At 47.7% G+C, this 27,159-nt stretch overlaps 1 protein-coding gene across 7 annotated transcripts; it reads left to right on the top strand.

The window, feature by feature from the left end:
• Positions 1 to 436: 436 nt before the first annotated feature.
• Positions 437 to 26,077, top strand: POLM (DNA polymerase mu). 7 transcript variants are annotated; one of them, XM_075558086.1, is made up of 13 exons: positions 440 to 819; positions 6,874 to 6,928; positions 7,817 to 8,010; positions 12,333 to 12,516; positions 13,253 to 13,351; positions 13,484 to 13,654; positions 15,243 to 15,314; positions 20,214 to 20,334; positions 24,592 to 24,724; positions 24,891 to 24,993; positions 25,093 to 25,338; positions 25,415 to 25,498; positions 25,747 to 26,077. In XM_075558086.1, the coding sequence occupies exons 4-13, from the start codon at positions 12,355 to 12,357 to the stop codon at positions 25,831 to 25,833; spliced, it is 1,278 nt and encodes a 425-aa protein (XP_075414201.1). In that variant the 5' UTR covers positions 440 to 819; positions 6,874 to 6,928; positions 7,817 to 8,010; positions 12,333 to 12,354; the 3' UTR covers positions 25,834 to 26,077. The 7 variants fall into 7 exon arrangements, 5 of the variants coding, with proteins under 5 accessions (XP_075414202.1, XP_075414203.1, XP_075414201.1 ...); XM_075558087.1 differs by lacking the exon at positions 6,874 to 6,928 and having other exon boundaries at positions 437 to 819; positions 7,915 to 8,010; XM_075558085.1 differs by lacking the exon at positions 6,874 to 6,928 and having other exon boundaries at positions 450 to 819.
• Positions 26,078 to 27,159: the final 1,082 nt, after the last annotated feature.

Raw genomic sequence — 27,159 nt, 5'->3', positions numbered from 1 at the left:
GACGGATTCTGGAAGTCTGGCCTCTGGGACTGAGAGAAAATACATTTGGGCTCTTTGAAGCCACCAGCCTGTGGTATTGTTACAGCAGAGACAAGAAATCCATAGACCAGCCAATCCTAACTCACAGCCTTGGGGCAGCACAGTCTGCCAAGGCTCAGGGTAGCACTAGCAGGGGTGAGCAGAGACCCTCAGGCCTGGGTCTCCAGCCTGGGGACTGCGGCTCAGGGGCTCTGGACCACCAGTTTGCATGCACGGACCCTAAAACGTTGCTGGACTGAAAACAAAAATTGGGAGAGGTCAGCTCCCAAGACAATCGGTGTAAGGGTCTCGCCCCCCCGCCCCCTTTGAGAAGAGCAGAGGACAATGGTGAACAGTATTACGTAGAACTTCCAAGAATGTTCTCCACAGAAGAGTTTTGTGAGGGCCTTGAGGGCTGAGGCACCACCCCTCTCTCAAAGACCTCTGAGAGCTGGAGATGTGAACAGGAAATAGCTTGGTGAGATTCATTTTGGAAAAATGCAAGCTCATTCATCTGGGCAGAAATAATCCAAAACACAAGAATGAGGTGGGCGAGGATAACCACCAAGCCGGGAACATGCGGGCCCAGCCAAGCCTGGGGTGGCTGAGCTGCGAGATGATCTGCAAAGGCTCCTTGGCTGTTGGGGGTGGCGTGGGGTGGGAGGTAGGATGGTTTCAGTGTGATGAAGAGAGAGCCGGAGATGTGACAGTTCTGCTTCCCAGGAGACCAGGCCTGGCAGTTCAAGAGAGAGAGGAGAATGACCACTCAGCAGTCACCAGCTTCACACCTGGGTGAAAAAGGTATTGTTTTTCCCTTACCTTTTCTACCTCATGCCAAAAACCCTTGTGCTGGTGAGAAGGTGGAATCTTGTCTAGCCAGAGGAGGTCAGATATGGCCTCTGCTTTTTGTTCTCTCTCTCTCTCTCTCTCTCTCTCTCTCTCTCTCTCTCTCTCTCTCTCTCTCACACACACACACACACACACACACACACACACACACACACACTCCTTTCACAATTACATTCCCTGTTTACTGCCCAGAGCAAAGGAACAACCTCTTCCGTGCTCTAAAATGCTATCAGTCTTCTGTCAATGGGGGACCTGCCTCACTATGCAAAACAGACACAACTCCCTTTACACCCTGTCCTCTGTCCTGCCACCACCCAAAGGGACCTGAAGGAAACAGGCATGGGCTGATCTTCAGGGTTACTCCCTTAGCCACTCAAGGCCCTAGCAGATACTTTACAATGACTACTTAAAAAGGCTCAACTGATTTTAATGCCAAGGTTGTTTCTTGATGGTGGTGGGAGACAACTTCTAGTGACAACTGAGTGAAATTCCTTCACACTCTTTTTCCTAAGTTCCAGATATTGAATAGTCTCTAAAATATACAGAGTGGCATCGATTTTATTCTTCAAGTTGTGCAAACATTTCTCATATTCCTTTTCTGAACTATTCCATCCCCATGACATAAGCACACTGCCCCCCAACAAGGCTCCTACCCAATCTTTGTAGTTGCTGCTATCAACCACCACCACATCCCCCCCCACCCCCAAGGGAGAAAGATAAGACTTTCTACCCTCATCAGGAGTTACAATCACGGAAGTCCACAAGGGCAGTTCTAGCTTGTTCTCTAGGATGACAATGAGTTGAAATGGATTTGATGGCAGTGAATTTGAGTTTTCAGAGATAATTTTTAAACGATAATAATAATCAAGGTAGACATGTCTTACTCGTTGAGCTACTGTTTGGGTTTTAACATGACTTTAGGAGGGTTTTTTGGTTTACGTTGAAAGAGTATCTCAAGGCAATATTTCAGAGATTCATCTAGCCTCCATTGCCGCAGAAATCTAGAGGCATGAGAATTTGAACTAGTGTTCTGCAATTGCATATTTTGATCATGATTTTTCCATGTAGTCTTTGATCAAAATATTCAATAATGAGCACCATCCAGTTCTGGTCCCATGATGAAGGAGGCAGTTGTTCGTTAATGACATTAAGCCACACACTTCATACCCTCCTTCTATTCCTGTCTCTCCTTCCTCCTCTACGACTCCAGATAAAAATAGACAACCATTGTTGTACCTCAGAGGGCATTTTCAAGCTTTTAGACCCCATGCATTATAGGAGGTAGAACAGAAGCACTAAACACTTTATTAGCTTTAACTGGAATATTCCATGAAACTATTACCCTAATTGCCAAACCAAGGAGATATTTGGTTGTACATACGTAACCTCGGGAGTCACTTTGTCGTTGTTGCTGTAACTATATGTATCCTATAACTTTTGCCAATTCACTATTTTATAAGTGTACAATATATTGACAATAATTACTATGCAATAGTGGTGGAAGTTACATAATTTTTTGTCAACTTGAGACTATTAAGAGTGAAGGGGTGGGGTTTAGCCTGTCAATCAGACTCACGCAACGCATGCAATGATGTGGAATGCAGGAAGACCAAAGACCAGTGGGTGGAAAGTCTTGTGGATTGCAGTGGAAGCATCTCAGCGTTGGCAGGGTCTCTACATGGCTTCTTTGGCTCCAGAGGTCTGGTTGCATCAGGGTAGGCCCGTGTGGCTTCTCCAGCTCCCAGGGTGTAGTGCCATGGTCATGTCAGTAAAGCGTTTCTCAGGGAATGAGGCGAGAGAGAGAGAAGTGTCTCCTGCCTCCAAGGAGGAAATACAGGAGTTCCCAGAATTCTCAAGAGAAAGCCATGCCCACACAGACGGCTCATTGGCTATATTTTGATTGACAGGCCAGACTCCTCCCCTTCACTCATAATCCTCTCAAATTGACACCAAATTATGCAACTACCACAGTCATACAATATTTATGCTTTAGTAAATTGCTTACTTCTGCTCGGCATAATGTTATCAAACTCCATCCCATATTGAACAAAGTATCAAGACTGTATTCCTCCTACTGGCAGAATTATATATATATATATATATATATATATATATATATATATATATATATATATAATGTATGTACCACATTTTGTTTATCCATTTATCTGTTGATGTGCATTTACATTATTTTCACCTTTCGGCTACTGTGGACAGTGCCGCAGTGGACATTGGTGCACAAGCCCCTTTTGAGTCTCTGTTTTCAAGTCGTTGGGGTATATCCCTAGGAGTGGAATTGCTGGGTCATAGGGTAGTTTTTAAATTTCTTGAGGCACGGCCACTGTTTTCCACAATAGCTGTGCCATTTTTCAATCTCACCAGTACTAGGTAAGGGTACCAACTTCTCCACATTCTCCAAGTGTGTTAACTTGTGGTGTGTCTTTGCTGGTTTGATTTTTATCTTAGCCATCCTAATGAGTAAAATGGTTTCTCACTGTGGTCTGGAGCTGCACCTCCCTGATAGCTAACACATCTCTTTGAGTATCATGTGGTTAGTAAAATGTCTATTCAAGTCCTTGCCTCATTTTATGATTGAGTAAATTGTTTTGTTGTTGTTGTCAACAAACTGGAATTGTGCTGGGTGAAGCAGAGGTTTTGTAGTATGCTTCCCACTAGGCGAGCATACTACTCTGAGGTAGTGCTCCCAGTGGCATCGCCTGGGAAGGTTCTCTCTGATCACAGTGAATTCTTTTGTAAAAGCAGTTTTGCTCAAACCTCTTTTTTTTTTTTTTTTTATGGCGGCCGATTTAAGAGAACAGCGTGCCACTGTGAAATTTTGTTTTCTGCTTGGGAAAAATACCGCAGAAACTGTTGTGATGTTGAACGCAGTTTACAAGAAGGCAGCTATGAGAAAAACTCAAATGTAGGAGTGAGTTTTCTCATTTCAAAAAGGTGAAATGATGACAAACCTCATTTTGGACATCCATAACATCCCAAACGGATGAAAATGTCGACTCATAGTACATTTGGAGTTCATTCCACCTGGTCAGACTGTTTATCAAGCTTTCTATTTAGAGGTTCTGAAAAGATAGCATAACAGTGTGTGACAAAAAAGGCCTGATTTATGGCAGATGGTTTTGCCACCCTGACAATGCACCTGCTCATGCAGCTATCTCAGTGCATCAGTTTTGGGCAAAAAACAGCACGCTTCTCTTTCCCTACACACTTTACTCACTTGACTGCACACTGTGCAACTTCTTTTTGTTTCCACGAATGAAGAGGGTCATGAAAGGACAGCAATTAGACTACATAGAAGAGGTGAAGAAAAAAATAAGGGAGGTGCTATCAGCCATCCAAACAGATGAGTCTGAAAAATGTTTCCAAGAATGGAATCGCAGATTTGACAAATGTATTAAGTGTAATGGAGAGTACTTTGAAGGTGATAAGGTTGCTTTGTAAAATTTTTTTTAATATATAGCTTTGAAAAATAAATAAATAGAATTCTGGGGGGTTTTAAGTACCCCCTTGTATATGTGCTTGTTAAATTTGTTTGTTGTTAAATTCTCATTGCATATAGAGTTTCCAAAGATATTCTCCTTCATACACAATGTTGTGAAGTTGGCGTAGGCACCATTAAAAGCCGCCTCTGCTTCCTGCCTTGTATGATATTATGATGCTGAAAACTATGTCACAATATTTCAAATATCATCAGAGTTCATCACGATGGAAAGTTTCAAAATAACTTCCAGACTAATACACTAGAAAGAAAGGCATGCATGATCATCTATTTCCAAAAACTTAACCACTGACAATCCTGTCAACTGAAAGTGAATATTACCTGATATAGTATTGGAGCAACTTTGAGGACTAAGGTGCCTGACCCCAGCCATGGTATTTTCAATAGCCTTCTAGACATGTGAGAGTTGGACACTGAATAAGGACTGGAGGAGAATCAATGCATTTGAATCATGGTGCTGGCAAAGAATACTGAAAGTACCAAGAACTGCCAAAGAACCAATAAATCTGTCTTGGAAGAAGTACAGCCAGCGTCCTTAGAGGCAAGGATGGTGAGACTTGTCTCGCGTACTTTGGACAGGTCGTCAAGAGAGACCTGTCCCTGGAAAAGGACATCATGCTGGTAAAGTGAGGGGCAGCAACAAAAGAGGAAGGCCCTCAACGGGATGATTGACACGAGGGCTACAAGAATGGGCTCAGACATAAGCGCAATCAAGGATGGGCAGGGTCGGGTTGTATTTCCTTCCGCGGTACTAAAGTCACCCACCGGATGACATTTGACAACAACAGCACAGGGCTGGAAAATGTAACCCCTCAGGTTGGAAGACACTCACGTATGACTGGTGGAAATCTGCCTCCTTAAAGCAGCATCGGCTTCGGTCACACAGATGGAGGGAAGTCTTCGGGACCTTATTTTGTTAAAATGGCAGAACTCAAAATGAGAAGTAACAGCAGGAAGCATCCAACCATAATCTGAACATGGACTTTATGTTTGGTAAAATAGAGACCAATGAAAACGGAGGGAGTCCTGAATGAGACGGATTGACAAAATGGGAGCAACAGTGGACTCGCGTATAGGAGCCACCATGAAGATACTTGCCTCCCCAGGGAAGGGCAGGGACTCTGTGGGGTGGGACGGGAGCGGCCCAGGTATCCAGGATATTAAGAGGAACATACATTTGAGGGTTTATTGTTATGGTGTGTGGGTTCTAGAGGTATATTTGGTAAGTTGGAAGGTGCTGTGTGAGGGCAAGAGGCTGCCTAAGTTGAAGCACGTATTCAGCACCTGCATCACAGAGCTGGGGAGTCAGCCCACTGAACATAACAGAGAAGGGCTGCAGGAGAAGAAGAAAGAACAGGCAGTTGGTGCAGGCCGGAAAAACTGGAAGTTGAGGAAGGAAAAGAACTCTTCCCTGACCCCATGTGGAAGCTGCAACAGAGGAGAATCCTGTTGTGATAGGTTGGCTTATTGTGCCAACCTAGCTAATAAGAACATGCGGGACTAATTAGGTCGCAGTTTGGACGGCAAAGAGATAAATGGCTCAACGAGGCCTACCCATCTCTCTTACTCTGGTTATTAGACCAGCATGTGGCTGCTTTAGCTAGTTTTCTGCCTTCACTTGTGAGCTGCACTACCTGTGGGACAAGCTAGCCCGTGGATCCTGTAGCTAGAGCTTGAGGTTCCTTCAAGACCTGCTGTGCCACCCTGCTGGTGTGCATATCACTGGAGCTTCAAACTGGTGGATCCTATCATCTTGCATTGCTTGCTGTTAGATATCCCACCCGGGCCTGCTTTGCTAAGCTCCTGAGCTGCTGATTGTTAATGACCTGCCCTACTGTTTGCTGCCTGCATTGTCTGAGGGAAGACTCAGCTGTCTGCTTCCTTGACCTTGGACCTGGTAGCACTGGTGAATTGAAGGACATCCAGTATATTAACTGTTCCAGGAAAGTGAGTTGAACTGAGCCTTCTGTACTGCTGTGTGGGCTAATTAGCTGTTACATTCCTTTGTGCTGTATAAATCTAACCATATATATATAAAATAAGTGTCCTGGTTTTTATAGAGAATGCTACCTGTCTAGAAAAGAACCTCTTAGGGCAGGGGTTCTCACCCTTCCTCATGCCGCAACCTTTTAATACAGTTCCTCATGTTGTGGTGACCCCCAAGCATAAAATTATTTTCATTGCTACTTTAGAACTGTAATTTTGCTACTGTTATGAATAATAATGTAAATCTCTGATATGCAGGATGTATTTTCATTGTTACAAATTGAACATAATTAAAGCATAGTGCTTAACCACAAAAACAATATGTAATTCTATATTGTGAAATATTTATTTCTAATGACAAAGAAATGAAATTTTGTCTTGAAGCATGGTATAGAATGAGTAACACTCTTACTATAACAGTAAAGTACATTGCTATATTTTGCCACAGTGTGCATAAAAAGCCAACGTCAGTGCTACAGTTGAGATAGCTTCTTTCTCACCAGATCAGCATATCTGCATGTGGGAGGAGCGGTGTCTCGGTTCCTAAGACCATTGGAGGTATGTGTTTTCTGATGGTCTTAGGCGATGCCTGTGAAAGGGACGTTGGACCCTCAATGGGGTCATGACCCACATGTTGAGAACTGCTGTCTTAGGGTCTCCTTTTGTCCTAAAAGTCACACTTGACCTGTCCTATTAGTTAATCTGAGTATAGGTTAAACGGTGGAAACAAAGAGATCTCCAAATATAGATCAACATAAGATAGCTTCTGTTCAGGCAACACATAGAAGCCGATGTCAGGTATCAACAAACTGGAGTTCACAGCCAAATCTACTTGCTACCGACTTTAGTGAATAAAGTTTTATTGGGACACAGTCTTGCCCATCATTGATGTATTGTCTGTGACTGCTTTTGCACTACAATCATAGAGTCAAGTAGCTGTGACAGAGACCTCATGGTCTAAAAGACCAGACTCCCTGGCGCTCTACACAAGAATCTGCCTCCCCTGGCCGACAGGTAGGCTAGTGGTTATGCTTCCCAGGATGCCCAGGAGCCTTACTGCTTCCCTCCTGCTGCTCTTCCAGGGAGCAGACAGGACAGACCCTGCTGGTCATTAACCTAAATGTATTAGCCAGGGGCTGGCTAATGTCCAGGATTAATGTCCAAGGACTTTAAAGGCAAGGACATATCTACCACCTCTCCTCAGGTATTACCAGGAGGAGTTAGTCTTCTTTCCATGATTCGCTCACTGCAAAGGAGTTGGAGCCAAGGAAAGCTCTAAAATTCTGTTCCTAAAAGCAAGGAACAGGGAATAACTATCAGGGAACCTCCAAGACAAGGTCAAAGCTCTTGGTCGAAAGTGACTTAGCCCATTGCCAACTGCTGATTCTGCCTTGTGGAGTTAGAGTTGAATGTTCTGTGAGGTTTTCTTGGCTGTAATCTTTACAGATGCAGAGCACCGGGCCTTTCTCCCAAGATGTCACCACATAGATTCAAACTGCTAACCTTCCAGAATCATTGAGCAAAAAACCATTTGCACCACCTAGGGACCCGACGAAAAGCACCTTGGGGGAATAAGATCATGTGGAGTGAGCGCACCGCAACATCTCATGTAATCCAAATGAAAGACAGGCCATTTAAAGGTAAGTGCTTCAGTCACCCTTTTCCCCTGCCTCTGGTGAGGAGAATTCTTGCTGGGTCTGAGACTGAGTGATGGGAGCAGACAGCAATGGGTGCTAAAGCAGCTGCAGCCTGAGCTGTGAGAGCAGAGAATTCTGCAGAGATTGAGAGAAGTGGAGTTTGGTGCAGCTACAGGCTGAGGGACATTAAGAGTATCAGAGATAACAATAGTTAAAAGGTGGAAATGGCTTACATGTCTATCAAAAGATAAAAAGATAAATAAACTATGGCATAAACACATAACAGAGTATTTCTCAGCAATAATGAGAAATGAAGTACTTAAAATGTTTTTTTGTTTTTTTAATATGGTGATTTATAAATCACATCAAGATAGAAATTGCAACTAGAAGGGTTGTGGCCAGTTTTTGTTTTTACTTTTTACTGTGAATTGGGTGACAGTTGACAGAGAAAATCTTGTTTTCCATTCAACAGTTCATACACATTTTGGCTCATGTCACTGACTGCAGAAATGAAGTTCTGAGACATTTCACAACATGGATGAATTTCAGAAAATTATACTGAGTAAAACAGGCCAGCCACAAAAGGACAAGTGTCTGAATTCCATTTTTATGAAACAGGCACATGTATGGAGATCAAAGTTTATTGTTAGTTACCAGAGTGGGAGAGTAGAGAAAGGAAACCTGTGGTAGTTACATAGTCTGTGTCAATTTGAGGATTGAGTGAAGGGGTGGAGTCTAACCTGTCAATCAGCTAAGGAGATACATAGCTCCCTGGAGGCGGGACACATGCTCACTTCCTGGGAGACATCCCCATGGAGAAGACACATGGAGAGAAGCTGATGGAGCCAGACCTCTGGAGCTGGAGAAGCCACATGGAGACCCCTACCAGTGCTAAGATCGCCACTGGATCCACAAGACTTCCCACCCACTGGCCCATGATCTTCCTGCATTCAGCATCATTGCATATGTTTTGTGAGTCTGAAGAGGACTTTATAGATTGGTATAAGACATATAAGCTAAAATTGGACATATGGACCTGATCTGAACTGGGATGTTTTCTCAATATTCAATTGCTCTTGTTATAAAGCTCTTTCCTATTCATATATGAGTGTCTATGAATTTGTTTCTCTACTCAGACTAACACCAGAAGTCATTGGTTAGAGGCACACAGCTTCTGTTAATGGTGGATTAAAGAAATGTGGAGAAAATGGAAAATAGAGGATAACAATTAATCCAATAGACTTACGGACCAGAACTAAATCGCACCATTACCACTACCAACTGCTCTGCAAGGGATCACATTAGACTAGTGGTTCTCAACCTTCCTAATAGTTCCTCATGTTGTGGTGACCCCCACCCACCATAAAAAGTTACTGGAGTGGAAAGTCTCCTGGTTGTCCTGGAGAGGAGGCCTGATGGTGTAATGGTTACACATTGGACTGAAATCTGCAGTGGACAGTTTAAAATCACCATAGCTCAGCAGGAGAAAGACTGGGCTTTCTACTCTTGTTAGCAGTTGCAATCCTGAAAACCCTCAAGAGGTCACTATGAATCAATAATGACTCAGTGATACTGAGTTTGGAGTTTGTTTGGTTTTTTTTTTTTTTTTTTGGAGTGGGGGAGTCTCCATGGAGCTGCTGGTGGCTTCGAACTGCTGGCCTGGCAATTTGCAGCCCAAGGCATAACCCCTACGCCACCAGGAATTCACATTTTGTTTTTAACAACTTACATTTGTACGTAAAGTTTACCATTCTTTTCCTTTAACGTTCCACATGGATTGCCGTACTTAGATTGCAAAAACATTTCTCCACTTTTTCCCCAGCACATTTTTTGTTCCTTTTTTAGATTAAAAAAATATCTGATCCATCTGGAATTTATTTTGGCGTTGAAGAGGGCGGGCGGGTGCCCGAGGCTGTCTTTCCAGATGGTCAGCTGCTGTCGAGTGCCATTTTACCGAAAGCCAGTCACGGGTTTGGAGAAGCACGCGGCCCGTTTGTCGGATGATGCAGGCTTTCTGGCTTCATCCCTGGCCTCCGCCGGGCTGAGCCCCAGCTACTGGCCGGCCCGTCCCCAAAGCCCCGGGATGAGTGGTCCAGGGCACAGGGCTGCGGGGCTCCCACGTCGGCCTGCTTGGCCAGCGCCCGCGCGGGTCGGCCAGAAGGACGCCACGCCGACTGACCCCCAGGGTGCTGCCCACAACTCCCTCCTCTTCTCCAGCTCCCTCCCACCGCTGCCACCCTCCAGATCAGGCTTCCCCTCCAGGTCCGCGGCAGTCTGCCGGGCGCGGGGGTGGGCGGGAGGGGGCTGGGCCTTCCGAGAAGGTAATTTGAATAAAAGGCGTGGTCTCTTGGTAGTTGCCCCGAGGCGGTGCGGGTCCCTCGTCCCTCCGGAGACGCTTCCTCCTGTTGACGACCCTTTGTATCGGGCGGGTTTGGGAGGCTTTAACTTGGTTCCAGCCGGGACTTTCCACTCCCCTCAGCGGGCACGGTCCCAGCGAGCCGGCGGCGTCCACTTGGTGGCAGTTGGGTTCGGTTCGGCGTCACGTCACCCGGGCAAACAGCCTGCGGTCCCGCAGCGCTTGGCCAACAGCGCCCCCGTGCGGTGGCCCCGGATAAAGCCGGAGCCACTTCCTGTCCGAGCTGGCTTCCGGTCTGCGCCCTGCCGCCGCGCGCAGCCGCAATGGCTCCCGTGCTCCCGAAGCGTCGGCGAACCCGCGCCGGGTCTCCGACGGGCGCCGCAGCTCGCGGCGCCCCGCTCCCGGCGCGCTTCCCCGGCGTCGCCATCTACCTGGCCGAGCCGCGGATGGGCAGCAGCCGCCGCGCCTTCCTCACCCGCCTGGCACGCTCCAAAGGCTTCCGCGTCCTCGACGAGTACAGGTGCCCCGAGGGGGAGCCCGCGGCGCGGTGGGTGACGCGGCCGTGCACGCGCACCGGGCACCTCCTCCTCTACCTGGAGTTGGCCTGCTGCGGTGCCAGGGATTCACGCAGCTGATGGAGGTGGAGGGCCCTGAGGTGTTTGATTCCAAGTCAGCCTTGACACCTGGGCACAGGGCCTTTTCTGTACTGCAAGGATCTCGTGATCCTCCCCAGTGAAAGGACACACGTACTAGCTGGATCACCTTCCAACTCAAGTGGGAGAACACTAAAAGCTTATAAAAAGCACTGAGTGTAATGAGCAATTAATCAACAGTGTCGTTTGCTAACAGCCTTTCCATCTTGAGTGAGCCCCACCTTGCCCTATGATCCAGACTGACTTCTCAGGCAACTCTGAGTCTCCTCTCCAGGCTGATCTGACCGAGCACCCCCCATAGGGATGGAACCCCAAGTTGAAGAAACGGTATATGAAGGAAATGCTGAAATCAACAGAACTGGGGTAGAGGGCAGGCCCATAGGTTTGAAGTTGGGAGGGCGGCTGAACCAGAGCCTGACTCCTCTGTACCATTTCTCTAACTTTGTTTTAAACATGTCCAGGGACTGCCCCTATCATTCACTCAGAGATGGTGACAGCTAACACGACACAGTCCCTGGCACTGCCTAAGCCCTTTTGCTTGGTAACTCATTAAACTTTTACAACCACCAGACAAAGCAGGTCTGTTAGTTTTTGTGTATTGCCGAAGAGAAAAACTGAAGTAGAGCTATTCTCGGTTTTATAGCACTTTCTTGCACTAGGCAGAGAATGGATTGTTAGTCATTTGGAGCTGTACGTCAATCCTGCGTCAAGCACACGTGCTCCTGCTGTGTGTCTGTGTCACATTTTGGTCATTCTCACAATATTGGTGACCTGTGTATTTCATAACGCTCTGGCACACTTCAAACTACAGTGTCATGTAAACATACCTTTTATGTGCACTGGAAAGCCAAAAAAATGTACAACCTGCTTGTCGTGATCATCACTTTTGGAGTGGTGCGAACCTGCATCTGCAGCCTGTACAGAAGGATGGGTGACGTGTCTGAGGTCAGACTGAATGACGTACGTGCCAGAGCTGTGTTCAGACTCCAGTAGTTTGGGCTCTGGGACTTGTGCTTGTATCCCAGCACTCAAGGACAGGTATCCTCAAGGAGTTCTTTTACGGGGGTGACGGGGAGGGAGACAAGTAGACTGGGTTTGTGAGCAAAGCTAGAGCAGGGACCACACTTCTGTAGGTGATGGCGTGGTGGAGGTGGTTGTCTGCCAGGAGGTGCTGGGAAGGCTTGTTTGGAGGATGTGGCAGTTGAAGCCTATGAAAGTACCAGGTAGGAAGGGCAGCAAAGACTCAGGTTCAGAAGGATGCTGGGGCCTGAGAAACGGCTCTGGTCCTTACCTTCCTCCTCCTTCCTCTGGAACAGCTCCGAGGTGACGCACGTGGTAATGGAACAGACCTCAGCAGGGGAGTCTGTCTGCTGGCAGGAGCACATGGGGCCGGCTGCTCCCCCAGGCTGTACTTTCTCAGCACTGCTGGATATGACCTGGTTCACAGAGAGCATGGCTGCTGGGCACCCTGTGCCTGTGGAGTGCCGACACCGCCTGGAGGTGAGCAGGGGCCACAAAGAAAACCCTGGTAGAAGCCACAGCTCCCTTAGGACCAGGGATGTGGCAACAGCACCTCAGTATCTTTCCCACAGGGATAAGGACCACCAGGAGGCCTGCAGAAGGCTGCCGTGGGGCCCACAGAGGGCTGGTGTTGACTGGCCACTCCTCCCCAAAGGTCAGGTCATCAGGTGCTCATTCTTGCCACTGCGGCAAACTCTTAGGGGTTCTGCTTATTTTTAGCATCTTTAGGCCTTTCTTCCTTACCAAGTAGTTGACTCCAAGTGAGATTACCAACAGTCTGCAGGAAAGGATGCTTTGAGGTTCAGAGCTTCGGCCCCACCTCAAGTGCATTGCAGCAGTAGGAGAGGTGGTGAGTGTTAGCAGTCATTGTCACTACTGCCTCTGACACTGCACCTCCCTCTGCCTCAAGCCTGGGGTTGTTGCTGCACCCTCCCAGAGTTGGTACATGCTCTCCTAGAAGCCCAAGAGCCCAAGGGTAGCCCCACCGGAGAGGCAAGGTTCCCAGGTGCTGCCTGATTCCCTTGCCAGCGTGTGTTTTTGTTATAAACTGCACTTAGGAAACTAAGATGCAAGGGAGTAGTATGGCTTGCACACACACGCACGCACACACACACATAGAAGCTGTGTGTTGTTTGCATTAACCATATGGTATATCATGCCTTGCATCCAGCTCTGGGTCCTGTCGGACCTGTAATTTATGGTTGCCCATCTCTAGGTGGCCAAGCCCAGGAAGGAGACTCCTAGCCTAGCATGGATGCCGACCTATGCCTGCCAGCGTGCCACACTCCTTGCCCACCACAACTCCATGCTCTCGGTGAGCCATGTATCCGAGCCTCCCTTCGATGGGGCTTTGGCCTGGCCTGGCCCTGGGCCTGGGGGTCTGGGCACAGCTGGGACTTGAGGAAGCTTTGTTCTCTTTGTGCCTGACCAAGGGTTTCTCTTACAGGATGTTTTGGAGACGCTGGCAGAGGCAGCAGGCTTCGAAGGCAGTGAGGGCCGACTCCTCTCCTTCAGAAGGGCAGCCTCTGTGCTCAAGGCCCTGCCTGGCCCCATCACAGCCATTCAGCAGTTGCAAGGTCTCCCTCACTTTGGAAAACACTCTTCTAGGGTCGTCCAGGTCAGTGTTCACCACACAGAACAGGGCATGGCTGTAAATGTGGTTTGAGAACCCAGCTGTATTGGCAGACTGATATAGGTTCAAATGGAGGCCCCAAGACCTCAGACACAACACAGCTCAGATTTCTTCCGAGTGTACATTGCTCTCAGTGTCATTATCAGTTCCCAAATGCCCCGAACTGTGGGAGGAAGCAGCCAAGTAGAAGCATCACTTCAAAAAAAAAAAAGAATTAGTGTTGTTACTCTGAGCCAACTCGATGGGACTCAGTTATCTATAAGGCTTATTTTCCAAAGAGAAAAAATATTGTTTAGAGTAGCAAAATTATATGCCTACCTAGGCTACTGTCAAGGCAGCTCAAAGCCCCTAGGCTAGGCTAAGCGTGTGCATAGACATGTAGTGCCCAGATCACTTGCTGTAACAGAGTGGTGACAACACAGTTACATTAAAAAAAGAAGAATTATCTCCACATTCCCCAACTTACCTCCACTGGCCTCACCATAACTAGCAAAGTCTGCTTTTTTGATAAAAATAATTTCTTTGTTAAAATAATTTCTCTTGATTTTTTTCCTTCTATAATAGTGGTCTCTCATACAGTATTTGTTTTTTATGAGATTGACCAACTTGCTAGTTATAATGCCTTCCAAATTCATCCATGTTATAAGGTATTTGGAAGTTTCATCTAATACGGAACCATCCTTGCATCCACGGTATAAATCCCCCTCGATCGTGATTTTTTTTTTAATGTTTTGCAGATTTCTACTGGCTAGGATTTTGTTGAAAGTGTTTACATCTGTGTTCATAAGGTTCTTTGGGCTCTAATTTTCTATTCTGTTAACGTCTTTGGCTGGTTTTGTTTTATTTCCTTCCTTTATAAAGTGAATTTGGTAGTGTATTTCCCTCTTCTATCATCTGGAGGAGGTTTAGTACGGCTAGAGTCAACTCCTCTCTGAGTGTTTTATCATGTCCACTGAGATCACTGGTGTTTCTGGTACTTTGGTGGTGTGTGTTTTTTATGTTTGTGTCTGTTTACTGACCGGGTGCTATTGAAATGCATAAGTAGTCTTTGGGGAGTACAACTTTTTAAAATACTTGCGGACTCAACACTTTAGGCTGTCCTTTTAAACACTTTAATTGCAAAGATGCATGGTCACAACAGATACTTTTAAATGCTTTAAAAGTCATGTTTTTCAATGGCCTTACATGGAATTTATGGCATATGCTTGACAAGTCATTGGGTACTGTGGGATTTGTTCTTCATCTGGAGCGTGATTTATTTGATCAGGACTCTCAGATGTACCTCTAGGCCCCCCAACAGATTTGAGGCATGAGCCCTTGCCCCTCCATCTGTGTGGCAGCATCATCGTTTATCTTCCTTGGCCTAACCTCTTGCTTCCTGTAACTTCAGTTTCCGGGACCCACCTTCTCCCTGTGCCACAAAGCTGCCTCTCTTTAGGGTATTGGAGGGCGCTACCCGTGAGCCCAGGCCCCAGCCCTGCTCTGACGTCCTTTTCTCCTTCTCACCAATCAGGCTGCCATGGTTCTACATCTACCTACTGACATAGCGTTTGATATGTTCCCTCTCCCGCAGGAGATGTTGGAGCATGGAGCCTGTGAGGAGGTGGAGAGAGTGCGGCGCTCAGAGAGATACCAGACCATGAAGGTATGTGTGAGGCGGCTGGGGGTGCTCCTGTGCTCCTGGAATCCCCCAGTGGCCCCGCCCTGGCAGCACAACCCGCCCGTTCTTCCCTGACAATGACCCTGAGCAGGGCACAAGCAGACTGGTGCGCGGGTACCGGCGTGTCCTCTGGAGCAGTTTGTGCCTGTTTATTTTTGCTGTTGAACGGGACATTCTGTACTGTTCTTTTGTATGCTCTGCGAGTTTTATGGTTGTTGAAATACAGACATTTGAATCGTATAATATGATGGCTCTGGAAATCAAAATAGCCCCCTTTCCCAGTGTTTGCTGCTCTTAAATGTTGACGATGAAGTTGTCTGTTTATTTAATGACGCTTTCAAACTATTTTTTAAAATTGTTTTATTGGGACACAATCCAAACATCATACAATTCAATAGTTCCGTCATATCAAGAAGCGCTGTACAATTACTACCACAATTCCAGAACAGTTTCTTCCTTCTTGTACTTCCAGACTATTTTTTAAATCATTTTATTGGGGGCTCGTAGAACTCTTACCACAATCCATACATACAACCATTGTGTCAAGCACACTTGTATATTTGTGGCCATCATCATTCTCAAAACATGTGCTTTCCACTCAGCCCTTGGGATCAGCTCCTCATTTTCCCCCTCCCTACCCACTTCCCCCTCCCTCATGAACCCTTGATAATTTATAAATCATTGTTATTTTGTCATGTCTTACACTGCCCGATGTCTCCCTTCACCTACTTTTCTGTTGTCCATTCCCAGGGAGGAGGTTATATATAGATCCTTGTAATTGGTTCCCCCTTTCTTTTTTTTTTAATAAATCATTTTATTGGGGCTCATACAACTCTTATCACAATCCATACATACATCAATTGAGTAAAGCACCCTTATACATTTGTTGCCCTCATCATTCTCAAAATTCGCCTTCCACTTGGGTTCCTGGAATCAGACCATTTTCCCTTTTTTCCTCCCCTCCCTCCCCGCTCCCCCCTCCCTTATGAACCCTTAATAACTTATAAATTATTACTCTATCATATCTTACACTGCCCGGCGTCTCCCCTCACCCACTTTCCTGTTGCCCATCCCCCAGAGAGGAGGTTACACATAGATCCCCGAGATCGGTTCCCTCTTTCTACATCCCCTTCCCTCCCGGTGTCGCCACTCTCACCGCTGGTCCTGAGGAGTTCGTCCATCCTAGATTCCCTGTGTTTCCAGATCCCTACTGCACCGCTGTACATCCTCTGGTCTAACCAGGTCTGCAAGGTAGAATTGGGGTCATGATAATTGGGAGGGGAGGAAGCGTTCAAGAACTAGAGAAAGGTTTTGAGTTTCATTGTTGCTACACTAAACCCTGAGTGACTCATCTCCCCACTACCCCTCTGCAAGGGATGTTCAGGTGTCTACAGATGGGCATTGGGTCCCCATCATGCACTCCCCTCCTTCACGGTGATAGGATTTTTTTCTCCTGCCTTTGTTGTGGGAAACCTGGTCCCCTCAGCACTTCATGATCACACATGTTGGTGTGCTGCTTCCATGTGGGCTTTGTTGCTTCTGGACTAGATGGCCGCTTGTTTGCTTTCAAGCCTTTAAGTCCCCAGACACTGTATCTCTCAATAGCTGGGCACCATCAGCCTTCTTCACCATACTTACTTATGCACACATCTGTCTTCAGCATTTATGTGTGGCAGGTGATCACACAATGATGGTTTTTGTTCTTTGGTGTTTGCTACCTGATCCCTTCAACACCTCATATTCACTTAGGCTTGTGTGCTTCTACTCTGTGGGCTTTGTTGCTTCTGAGCTAGATGGCCTCTTGTTTGCCTTCAAGCCTTTAAGACCCCAGACGCTATATCTTTTTGATAGCCGGGCACCATCAACTTTCTGTGTTGGCGTGCACGTTTTACACTTAGGCTGTTTACAGCTCACACTGCCTCAGTCTTTACTTGAACTTGGTGCTTACCCGGGAAGGCATAGGGTCATGTCAGACTTTGTTACAGCATGCTTCCGGGATGCACATGACTTTCTACTTTCCTCCCTACACACAGGCATACTTTTTGACTTCCTTCATTTCCCAGAGAAACGACCCCACTCTCTCTGCTTGACTTTGGGCACTCTGTTGTTGTAGGTCTCGATGGTCTTTTTTTTCTGCCACGTTGTTTTCTGTGTGTCTTAGACTTCTGCTTCTCACTTCCTGCAGTCCTGCCAACCTTTGTGTTCTGTTGATATTTTAGTGAGCCACAGTAATTTTCTCTCATTTTATATGCATGCTTACGATACTTTCTTCTTGGTTACCATTAGGATTACATTTAACTTCATAAATTTATAACAACCTTATTTAAATTGGTACCAACTTCATTTAAATGGCATAAAAAAACTAAACCTATACTATTCCTCTCTTCCCACCTCTCCCCCCTTCCTTTGTTGTCACCTGTTACATCTTTACATAGCCGCTTAGGTTCTGTTAGTTTGTGTCTGTTATGCATTTGTCTTTATAAAGGATGAATGACCTAACAACTAGATGACCAACCAAATGTAGCTTCTAACTTGCCTGTGATGCTGCCGCTAATGGAGTTTGCTTGGCTTGTTTGCTTGATCAGCTGTAGGGGGAACGCTGTAGGAACGCTCCACTTGCCGCATTGATCTGAAACGCTCACCTTCATTGTGGGTGAGTTTGGCTAGATCTGGTATTTTTGGTTACAAGTCTGTTCTTTAGCACCTAAGTTTGTTATTCCATTGCCTTCTAACCTCTAAGGTTTTGGAGGATAAATCTGTACATCATCTTTTTCCTTCCTTTCTCAAACAGTAGTTTATTGAGTTTGGGGTGAAAGTTGACTTGGCAAGCGGGGTTCCTTTGTTTCCAGTTCCTATCTGTCTAGCCAGATTTGTAAGGTAGAATTGGGGTCATGACAGTGGAGAAAGCATTAAAGAACTAAAGTAAAGTTGTATGTTTCATCGTTGCTACACTGCACCCTGACTGGCTCATCTCCTCCCCAAGGGGATGTCCAGTTGCCTACAGATGGGCTTGGGTCTTCACTCCAAACTCCCTCTCATTCACAATGATGTGATTTTTTTGTTCTTTGATGCCTGATACCTGATCCCATCGACACCTCGTGATCACACAGGCTGGTGTGCTTCTTCCATGTGGGCTTTGTTGCTTCTGAGCTAGATGGCCGCTTGTTTACCTTCAAGCCTTTAGACCCCAGATGCTATATCTTTTGATAGCCGGGCACCATCATCTTTCTTCCCAAAATTTGCTATTCGCCCGCTTTGTCTTCAGCGGTTGTGTCAGGAGGATGAGCATCATAGAATGTCAGTTTAATAGAAGAAAGTATTCATGCATTGAGGAAGTACTTGAGTAGAGGCCCAATGTCTTTCCACCACCTTAATACTGAACCTATAAATATAGACACATAGATCTATTTCCCCATCCTCATATATATATTTGCATAGGTACATGTCTTTGTCTAGGCCTCTATAAATGCCCTTTGCCTCCCAGCTCTTTGCTGTATTTCCCTTGACTTTCCTCCTGCCCCACTGTATAGTAAATCTGTCAATCAATGAACATGGGACATCTGTCTCTCTGTGTTGTCGTCTTTAATGTCTTTCAGCACTGTTTATAGTTGTCATTGAATAAGTCCTTCACATCCCTGGCTAAATTTATTCTTGGGTATCTTATTCTCTTAGATGTTATTGTAAGTGGAATTCATTCATTAATTTCTCTCCTCGTGTTGTATAGAAACTCGGGTGATTTTTGCTTATTTGACCGTGTGCCCTGCATCTTTGCTAAATACTTCTATTAGCTCTAGAAGTTCCCTTATTGTGCCGGAATGAGATTAATTAACCCGCATGCTGCTTTAATCAACGTTAGTAAGTCTTGATTACCTTGAGGTCTTAGGGCTGCTAGAGCCTAAAGTGGGAGGTTTTTAAACTAGGGAGAAAACAAGACATAGGAGGTAGGAGGCTGTTACATTGTAAAAAGAAAAGGGGGACTTGAGTACAAAGGCAAAGGGGGCAGATGGCGACTCAATGTATGGCAAAAATGGGGAACTAGGAGCAGAGGTTTCCACACCCATCAGCAATTTCAAAAATAAATGACACGGTTCAGAGGTTACAGAAAGCAGCAGTTACAAGAGGAATTGCAGGATTTTCAAAGTTGCCTTACTTGGCTCAAAACAAACAGGGCTACACTTACGCTCATTTAATACGGAATGGTTACACTGAACACTTGGCTCCACCTGAATTGGTCACTACATCGTAGTTACCCTGGGGGTGATTGTGGTGGGTCACTGCACCCTTGCAGACTCTTTCCGGCTCCTTGTCCTTTGGGGCAGAGAAGAGCTGGTGTTGCGTTGCACCTTGAGGCCAGGGGACATGGTTTTTCCAGTGTTCTGCTGGCTTGTTGGGTGACTACTTGGGTTATGTTGGAGTCACTCACAGGCTAGTGCCAGAGCAGAAGGAGGCCAAGAGAAGTCGGTGGTTCTCTAAGGTCTTTCAGCAAGTGGGAGGTAGACCCCAAAGCTGAGCCCGCACACTGCTGTTGGGAGGCAGGAAAGAATTCACTTCTCCGAGTGCCCAGGGAGGGCAGCCACACTGGTGTAGGTGCAGAGCACATTCTCTGAGCCAGGCCCCTGGGTTTGTGCCTTCCGTTGTGTGACACTGGGCAAGTTGCCGAAACTTCAGTTTTCCATTTGCAAGATGCAGATGATAGTCCTGCCTGCCTGCCCTGTCCTGCCATAATAACTGAGTGCAGGGGGTCCAGGGAAGCTCCTGTAGGGGTGCAGGTGAAGCCCCTGCCGCAAGACCAGCACACTGCACCTTCGATAGGGAACAGGACCGTTGGCTGTATGTGGCAAGAGCGTGACTTCTGAGCGCGCTGTGCGCTTTCTTTCCTTACAGCTCTTCACTCAGATCTTTGGCGTTGGGGTGAAGACTGCTGACCGGTGGTACCGGCAAGGGCTGCGGACCTTGGATGACCTCCTTAAGCAGAACCAGAAACTGACCCAGCAGCAGAAAGCAGGTGAGCTATCTGTGAGGGACCGAGCTCTGGGCTTCTCCGAAAGCAATCCGTATTTCCTACGTGTCAGTGCAGAAGACCTTGAAAGCTTCCCATACGGTAGAGTCGTCTGCACTGACACAGGGCCAGGAGCAGAGAAGCTGGGGAGCAGGCAACCAAGGAAAGGTCCTGGGTCTCCACCCTGCCCTCTTATTTCATGATGGTGACATTTTGTGGGCTCCCACTAGGTTTCGGGTTGGGCTTCTTACTTCTGACTCCAAGACTGTCTTGGCGCACACATGATGGGGAGATACACCTAAATGGGCTAGGCAAGCCCAGTGTGGCTCCTGGCACTGGGTGCACATGGGCCTGACCAAAGGTTGCAGCCCATGCCAAGAAAGGGGTTGGGAAGGGAGTGGTGGCCTCAGGGGATAGTGAAGTGCTTTCTATTGGGAGATGACACCACGCACTAGAAAGACCATTCGCTTTAGTTCTCAGGCCTGGGTTTGAGTCCTGTCTTTGCCACCTAGTCTATAGGTGATCTGGCCTCATTGGTGCTGTGGTGGGTCACGCTGCCGTCTTGAACCCACAGGGCAGCTCTAGTCTGCCTTCCAGGGTCACTGCAAGTCAGAATTGACTCAGTGACAGGGAGTGAGAAGCTTGTTGCAAGAGTTCTGGTGGCAAAGAGGGTTACATTCTGGGCTGCTAACCACAAATTCAGTAGTTCAAAACCACCAGACACTCCATGGGAGAAAGATGAGGCTTTCTGTTCCCGTAAAGGTTTAGTTTTGGAAACTCACAGGGGCGGCGTGATTCGTCCCTGTGAGTCAGAATGGACCCCATGGCAGTGCCTGTTCCTTTTTCTGTGAAAGGAGGAAACTGCTGATGGGATCCTGTAGGTTTTTCTGGGAACACTGGATCCATGGTTGGCATTCCTCCATGGAGGTGTGCCAGGTTGCGAGACTCACAATGGGTTGGTTGGGAGCTCTGTTTCAGCGGTGGCCCAGGTTCCTTCCATGCTGAGGAGGTGCCCGCGGCCAAGCTCTCTGCATCTTTGAACAGCTCCCTGGGGGTGGGGAGCGAAGACGGTTCTTACGATTGTTTCAAAAGCCATTCCTGGAGGCTGTAGCAGGAGTGGGGCGGGGGCAGGAGAGGCCACTAACAGGTCTTAGAAGGGCCACCTGGTTTAGCCAACAGGAACTGAGAGCCCTGTCCAATGGCGTGTGCAGTGTGTAGTTTCCCCTGGCTCCACCCTCCCCACAAATAAAGTGAAAGTAGCCAGGAGACCTTTTTTAGCACGTGCTCTGAGTGTGGCCTGGTGATTCCTCACTGAAACACCCCAACTGTGTGTGGAGAGCTTTATAATTTCGACTAGGCAACGAGGAGGCTGAGAGACCTAGGCTCAATAAAGCATCACTAAGTTGTTAAGTGTTGATAAGGTGTTAAAAACTGAAGCATGTGGAGGGAGGGGGAAGAAATGGGTAGCCATAGCAGGGGCTCAAGTGGAAAGAGAATACTTTGAAAATGATGATGGCAGCATATGTGCTTGACACATATGTGTGGATTGTGATAAGAGATGTAAGAGCCCACAATAAAAGTATGAAAAAATTGAAGAGTGTATTAGAGCTTAAATTTTTAGCCCCCTCGTTTGCAAAAGGCTGCATGGATGACAGTGTCAGCCCAAGATCCATTTGCTAACCCAAACAAACCCATGGCCATCCAGTCGCCGCCGACTCACAGTGACCCTGTATGACAGGGTAGAACTGCCCCTGTGAGTTTCTGACCCAGTAACTGTGCAAGGTGGACTTCAGGCCAGGCAGGTTGCAGCCCAGCACATGACCACTGTGCCACCAGGGCTCCTGAAACTCCATGTGCAGGGTCCCCAAGTAGACTAGGCCTCCATTGAATTTTTTTCTGATCAATCACCAAGTGGGTAGATCAACTTGCCCTTGGGTAAATTACCCCCTTAGAAAGTACATTACCTCCACCCAGCCAGCCCAGGAAGGACGGACAGTCTCTCTGACTGGATGTGTCATTGATGGAGGTCACTGTCCCGGGACAGTCCAGGGGCTCGCAAAGTCTTGGTCGGAAGGCATAAGTCCTTCTATCTAGTGTAATATGTGTGTTCCACTCATGGTTTCATTCCTGCCTCTGTCGTAGTCCCACCTGTAACTGACGATTGATCTGCCACTAGTCACGAATTCGCGACAGTTTCCTTGTGTCCCATGCCTTATTTAAACATTTGTGACACCACTTTGACCTCATGCTAATGACCTCCCTCGTCCAAGATGATGTGTTTGTGACTGTGTGTTGTCTTTGTCTCTTAAGACTTACTAAGTGACCTCCATAAATTACATTTGAAAAAAGAAATTACATTTGAAACGGGGTCTCTGTTGTACACTAAACCAGGGGTGTCAAACTGGTGGCCCGCAGGCCACATGCGGACTCCACGGTAATTTTTGTGGCCTGTGATGCTCTGAAATAAAATGAAAATAGAAAAAATTGTTTTTTTGTTTTGGGGTTGTTGTTTTTTTCATAGAAAAGACTGTAATTTTATTATTATTTTTATATCATTTTATTAGGAGCTCATACAACTCTTATCACAATCCATACATACATCAGTGTGTAGAGCACATTTGTACATTCATTGCCCTCATCATTCTCAAAACATTTGCTGTCTACGTAAGCCCCTGGCATCAGCTCCTCATTTATTTCCCCTCCTTCCCCACTCCCTCATGAACTCTTAATAATTTATAAAGTATTATTTTGTCATATCTTTCCCTGTCCAACGTCTCCCTGTTGTCCGTCCCCCAGGGAGGAGGTCACATGTAGATCTTTGTAATTGGTTCCCCCTTTCCAACCCACCCTCCCTCACCCTCCTGGTATCGCCACTCTCACCACTGGTCCTGAATAGTTCATCTGTCCTGGATTCCCTGTGTTTCCAGTTGCTATCTGTACCAGTGTCCATCCTCTGGTCTAGCCAGATTTGTAAGGTAGAATTGGGATCATGATAGTGGAGGAGGAAGCATGTAGGAACTAGAGGAAAGTTGTATGTTTCATCGTTGCGATGTCGCACCCTGACTGGCTTGTCTCCTCCCCAAGACTCTTCTGTAAGGGGATGTCCAGTGGCCTACAAATGGGCTTTGGGTCTCCAGTCTGCACCCCCCCCCTCATTCACAATGGTAAGATTTTTTGTTCTGATGATGCCTGATACCTGATCCCTTCGACACCTCATGATCACACAGGCTGGTGTGCTTCTTATTATGAAGAAAATACCACCTATACCGTACACCCCATTCCCTCATTAACCCTTTAACTACTGAGGACGGGTATACACGTGGTCCAGTGCCTTTCCTGGGGGCCTGTGGACATCTGTAAACGCACTGACTCAGTTCCAGCGATGTTTGGAAGTGATATGTCTGCCACTGTCAGTGTCACGTAATGTAAACAGATCCCAATAGCGAAAAGGTTAAAAAGAGCACTCTGGGTTGTGCTGTTATGAATCATACCTCACGGCAGCGCTAGTGAACATGTTTAGAGGGAAGCCATTACGATGGTGCATCACGCTTGTCCGCTGTCCAACATTTTGTGTTTTTTATTAGTTACTTTGTCATATTTTCTAACATTAAGAGGTAAGTGGAAACTAGTAGGGGGAAAGCGCTGCAAGTTTTGGGTGAAAAAGAATAATTTTAGTTTTATAAATCCATGAAATAAAATAAATGTTTAAATAAAAGGAGTTATAGATTGTGTTAATTATCGTATCCCTATTCCTGAATCCTCACTTCAAAATATAAATTTAACAAAACTTGTAAATGTGATGTGGCCGCATGACTCTTGCCTGTTGCCCCAAATGGCCCATGTTTTAATTGAGTTTGACACCCCTGCCCTAAACCAAGAGTCATATTCTTAACCATATCTCTCCCTACCATGTCCCATCCTATCCCATTCTCCAGATAGGAAGCCTAGGTGTGAAAAGGAAGAGGGCGTGTCTTGACTATGCTCATGCAGGTGTCCTGGTGTGATGGTGCTCCCAGTTCTGTTCAGTGTTACCCCGGGGTGGGGGGTGGGGGTTAACCTGGCCAAAGGACACCCAGCTTCTCTGGGTCACTTTTACAAAACCGAGGGCGAGAAGATAGTGTCATACCTAAATTCTAAGTCTGGTCCCTGCTCAGGGGCTGCTTGGCGGCTCTGTGGAGCCCTGGGGTTAGTGCCTGTGGTTGGGAAGGCAGTGGGTTCCAGCGGGTAAGGAGGCCTGGACTCAGCAGAGGTGGGTGCTCCCAGGGCTCCAGCACCACCAAGACCTGAGCACCCCAGTGCAGCGGCAGGAAGCGGAGGCTCTGCAGCGGGTGGTGGAGGCCATCGTGGTGCAGACTCTCCCTGGCGCCACTGTCACACTGACCGGCGGCTTCCGGAGGTAAGGTGGCCATTGCCCAGCAGAGATCCCAATGTGTCCTTCTTGGCTCTGCTCCAGATCTCCGCAGGGCCGTGGGCTGGGGCACTGTGGCCACTGAAAGGCACGGGGTTCTCTGGTGGACTGCATTCCCGGCTCGGGGCCACAGAGGCAGCCTTGTGTCCTTCAGGGGCAAGTTGCAGGGTCACGACGTGGACCTGCTCATCACGCATCCCCAGGAGGGCCAGGAGGCAGGACTGCTGCCCAGAGTGGTGGGCTGCCTGAAGAACCAGGTGAAGGGCGGAGGGGCAGGAGTGGCCGGGCTGGGCCCTGGCTGCTAACTCTCCCAGCGCCATTGGCTGGTTGCCTGTCTTGCATGCCTGTCCCTGCAGGGTCTTATCCTGTACCACCTGCACCAGCACAACCACTATGGGGACATGCGGGACAGTACCCACCTGGCACTACCAAACTCAACCATGGATTCCTTTGAGAGGAGCTTCTGCATTGTCCGCCTGCTGCAGCCCCCCGGGATCAGTGGGGGGGCGGCCCAGAGGCCCTGGAAGGCTGTGAGGGTAGACCTCGTAGTCACCCCCTTCAGCCAGTTCCCCTTTGCCCTGCTTGGGTGGACTGGCTCCAGGGTAAGGCCTTGTGTTGTGCAGTGAGCCTGGGCGGGGCTGGGGGTGCGGTGGGCTCATGAGCTTCTTGTCTCCTCAGCACTTTGAACGGGACCTGCGCTGGTTCAGCAGGAAAGAGAAGGGGCTGTGGTTAAACAGCCATGCACTCTTCGACCCAAAGCAGGTACACTGGGGCTTGGGCGCCGGGGACAGGCCATCACCCTCACAGTACGCTCCCTGGCACAGAGTCTGGGTACCTCTGTGGTCCCAGCCCTCCTGGTAGTGGCAGCTCACCTCAGCTGCCCTCACAGGATGCCCCAGGGTCTCTCTGTGAAGGCAGCCCTGGACGCCCCAGGTGCCAGCCATGGGTAGGACGCTGGGTTGTAGGATATTCCACGCCTGGCTCCTACCCTTCCTCTTCTCTCACTGCAGGAAAAGTTTTTTCACCTGACCTCAGAAGAGGAGATATTCAGACATCTGGGCCTGGAGTACCTTCCCCCTGAGCAGAGAAATGCCTGATCGTTTCCACCAGCACTTCCCCTACCACCAGGTCCTTGTATGGGGGCATCTCAGGAAGCCAGACTCCACATGCCCCTTGGCGGTTCAAGATAGGCTACTGTCCCTGCGTCTCCACGGAGTTCTTAGCGCCCTGGAGTGAGGCGCCACTTGTCCAGCCCAGCCCAGGGCCTGGAAGCTGTGTTGTTTCTGTTGAGCAGATGAAAGTATTCCCTCATTAAAGGCTTAAAGCACTGTGTTTTCTTAACATAGTGCTGTGTAGGATGTGATTGGGCCGGGGAGATGCGGCTCTGCATGTTAGTGCTGTTGGTTCACTACCCACCGAACAGCTATGTCTAGACTGCAGGAAGGAGCACTGTGCTACTCCTAGGTTAAGCCAGGAGGGCACCCTTGGGTGAGCACTGAGCCCTCTGCTCAGGCTCCTCACCTGCAGAGTGACTCTGAAGGGTGTCCTCTTCATGGAATCCGTGAGCCTAAGACGGAATGTGTGTAGCTCAGTTCGGTGCCTGCCCAGGCCTCGGTCGGGCTCAGGGGACACTGGCGGTGATTATGATGGCCATTGCAGGACATTGAACCAACAGGTCTTTCCATGAACTTTCGGAAGCCCCTCGTTTGGTTTGGGGGTAGAACTATGTGGGATGCACATGTCCCCTCTTTCAACTCTGAGGTAGGATCATATAGAACATGTATGTCCTTGTGACCTCTGAACTGCCTTCTAGCTACCTTGACAGGTGCATACAAACTTAGGGTACCTGACAATGTGGTATTCATGTGAACTTAGAATCATCACAAGAAGCTTTCCAAAAGCAGGAACCTGGAAATACATGTACAAGGATTATTTCCCAGGACCTCATTCGATAGCTTCCCTGTCTAAAGAGTTATTTTTGGCATACACCTAGTTCTAATACTCCAATTATGCACGGTTACCCCCCCCACTCTCTGCTCCTTTGATGGCTGCATGTACTTTTAGTGGGAAAGCAGCTGTTTAATAAACTCGAGAGGGATAGTGGTGGGTACTGTAAATCCTGTGAGTTATGAAAGAGTTAAGCAGGTTGGATCATGTCATTCAAATCCTATCTCACTTGTTAAAAACCTAAGGCCTCAACACGGTCCTCTCTGACCACTTCACGTCCTATACTCTCCCTCCATCTGGACACACTGGCTGCTCTTGTGGCCCTGTTCCACCCGTTACCGCCTCCTGCTTGATGTGCCCCTGCCTGGAACATTTGCCCCCAAAGAGCCACAGGCCAACCTGCCCCTTGATGTCATCAACCAAATATCTCAACAGTACCAGGGTGGCTAGCTCCCAGGTTTCCGCTGTGTTTCTTT

Source organism: Tenrec ecaudatus, chromosome 9 (assembly GCF_050624435.1).
Source record: "Tenrec ecaudatus isolate mTenEca1 chromosome 9, mTenEca1.hap1, whole genome shotgun sequence".
Taxonomy (NCBI): Eukaryota; Metazoa; Chordata; class Mammalia; order Afrosoricida; family Tenrecidae; genus Tenrec; species Tenrec ecaudatus.
The sequence above is the reverse complement of the archived record's forward strand: the minus strand, read 5'-3'. Positions and strand labels throughout refer to the sequence as shown.

What these genes read in the sequence shown, in the direction of transcription:
- POLM (XM_075558089.1), top strand. Translation starts at nt 10,687, where the DNA reads ATGGCTCCCGTGCTCCCGAAGCGTCGGCGAACCCGCGCCGGGTCTCCG. An exon ending in TGGGCTGCCTGAAGAACCAG is followed by an intron (nt 24,994 to 25,092) that starts GTGAAGGGCGGA and finishes CTGTCCCTGCAG; the next exon opens with GGTCTTATCCTGTACCACCT. An exon ending in CACTCTTCGACCCAAAGCAG is followed by an intron (nt 25,499 to 25,746) that starts GTACACTGGGGC and finishes CTCTCACTGCAG; the next exon opens with GAAAAGTTTTTTCACCTGAC.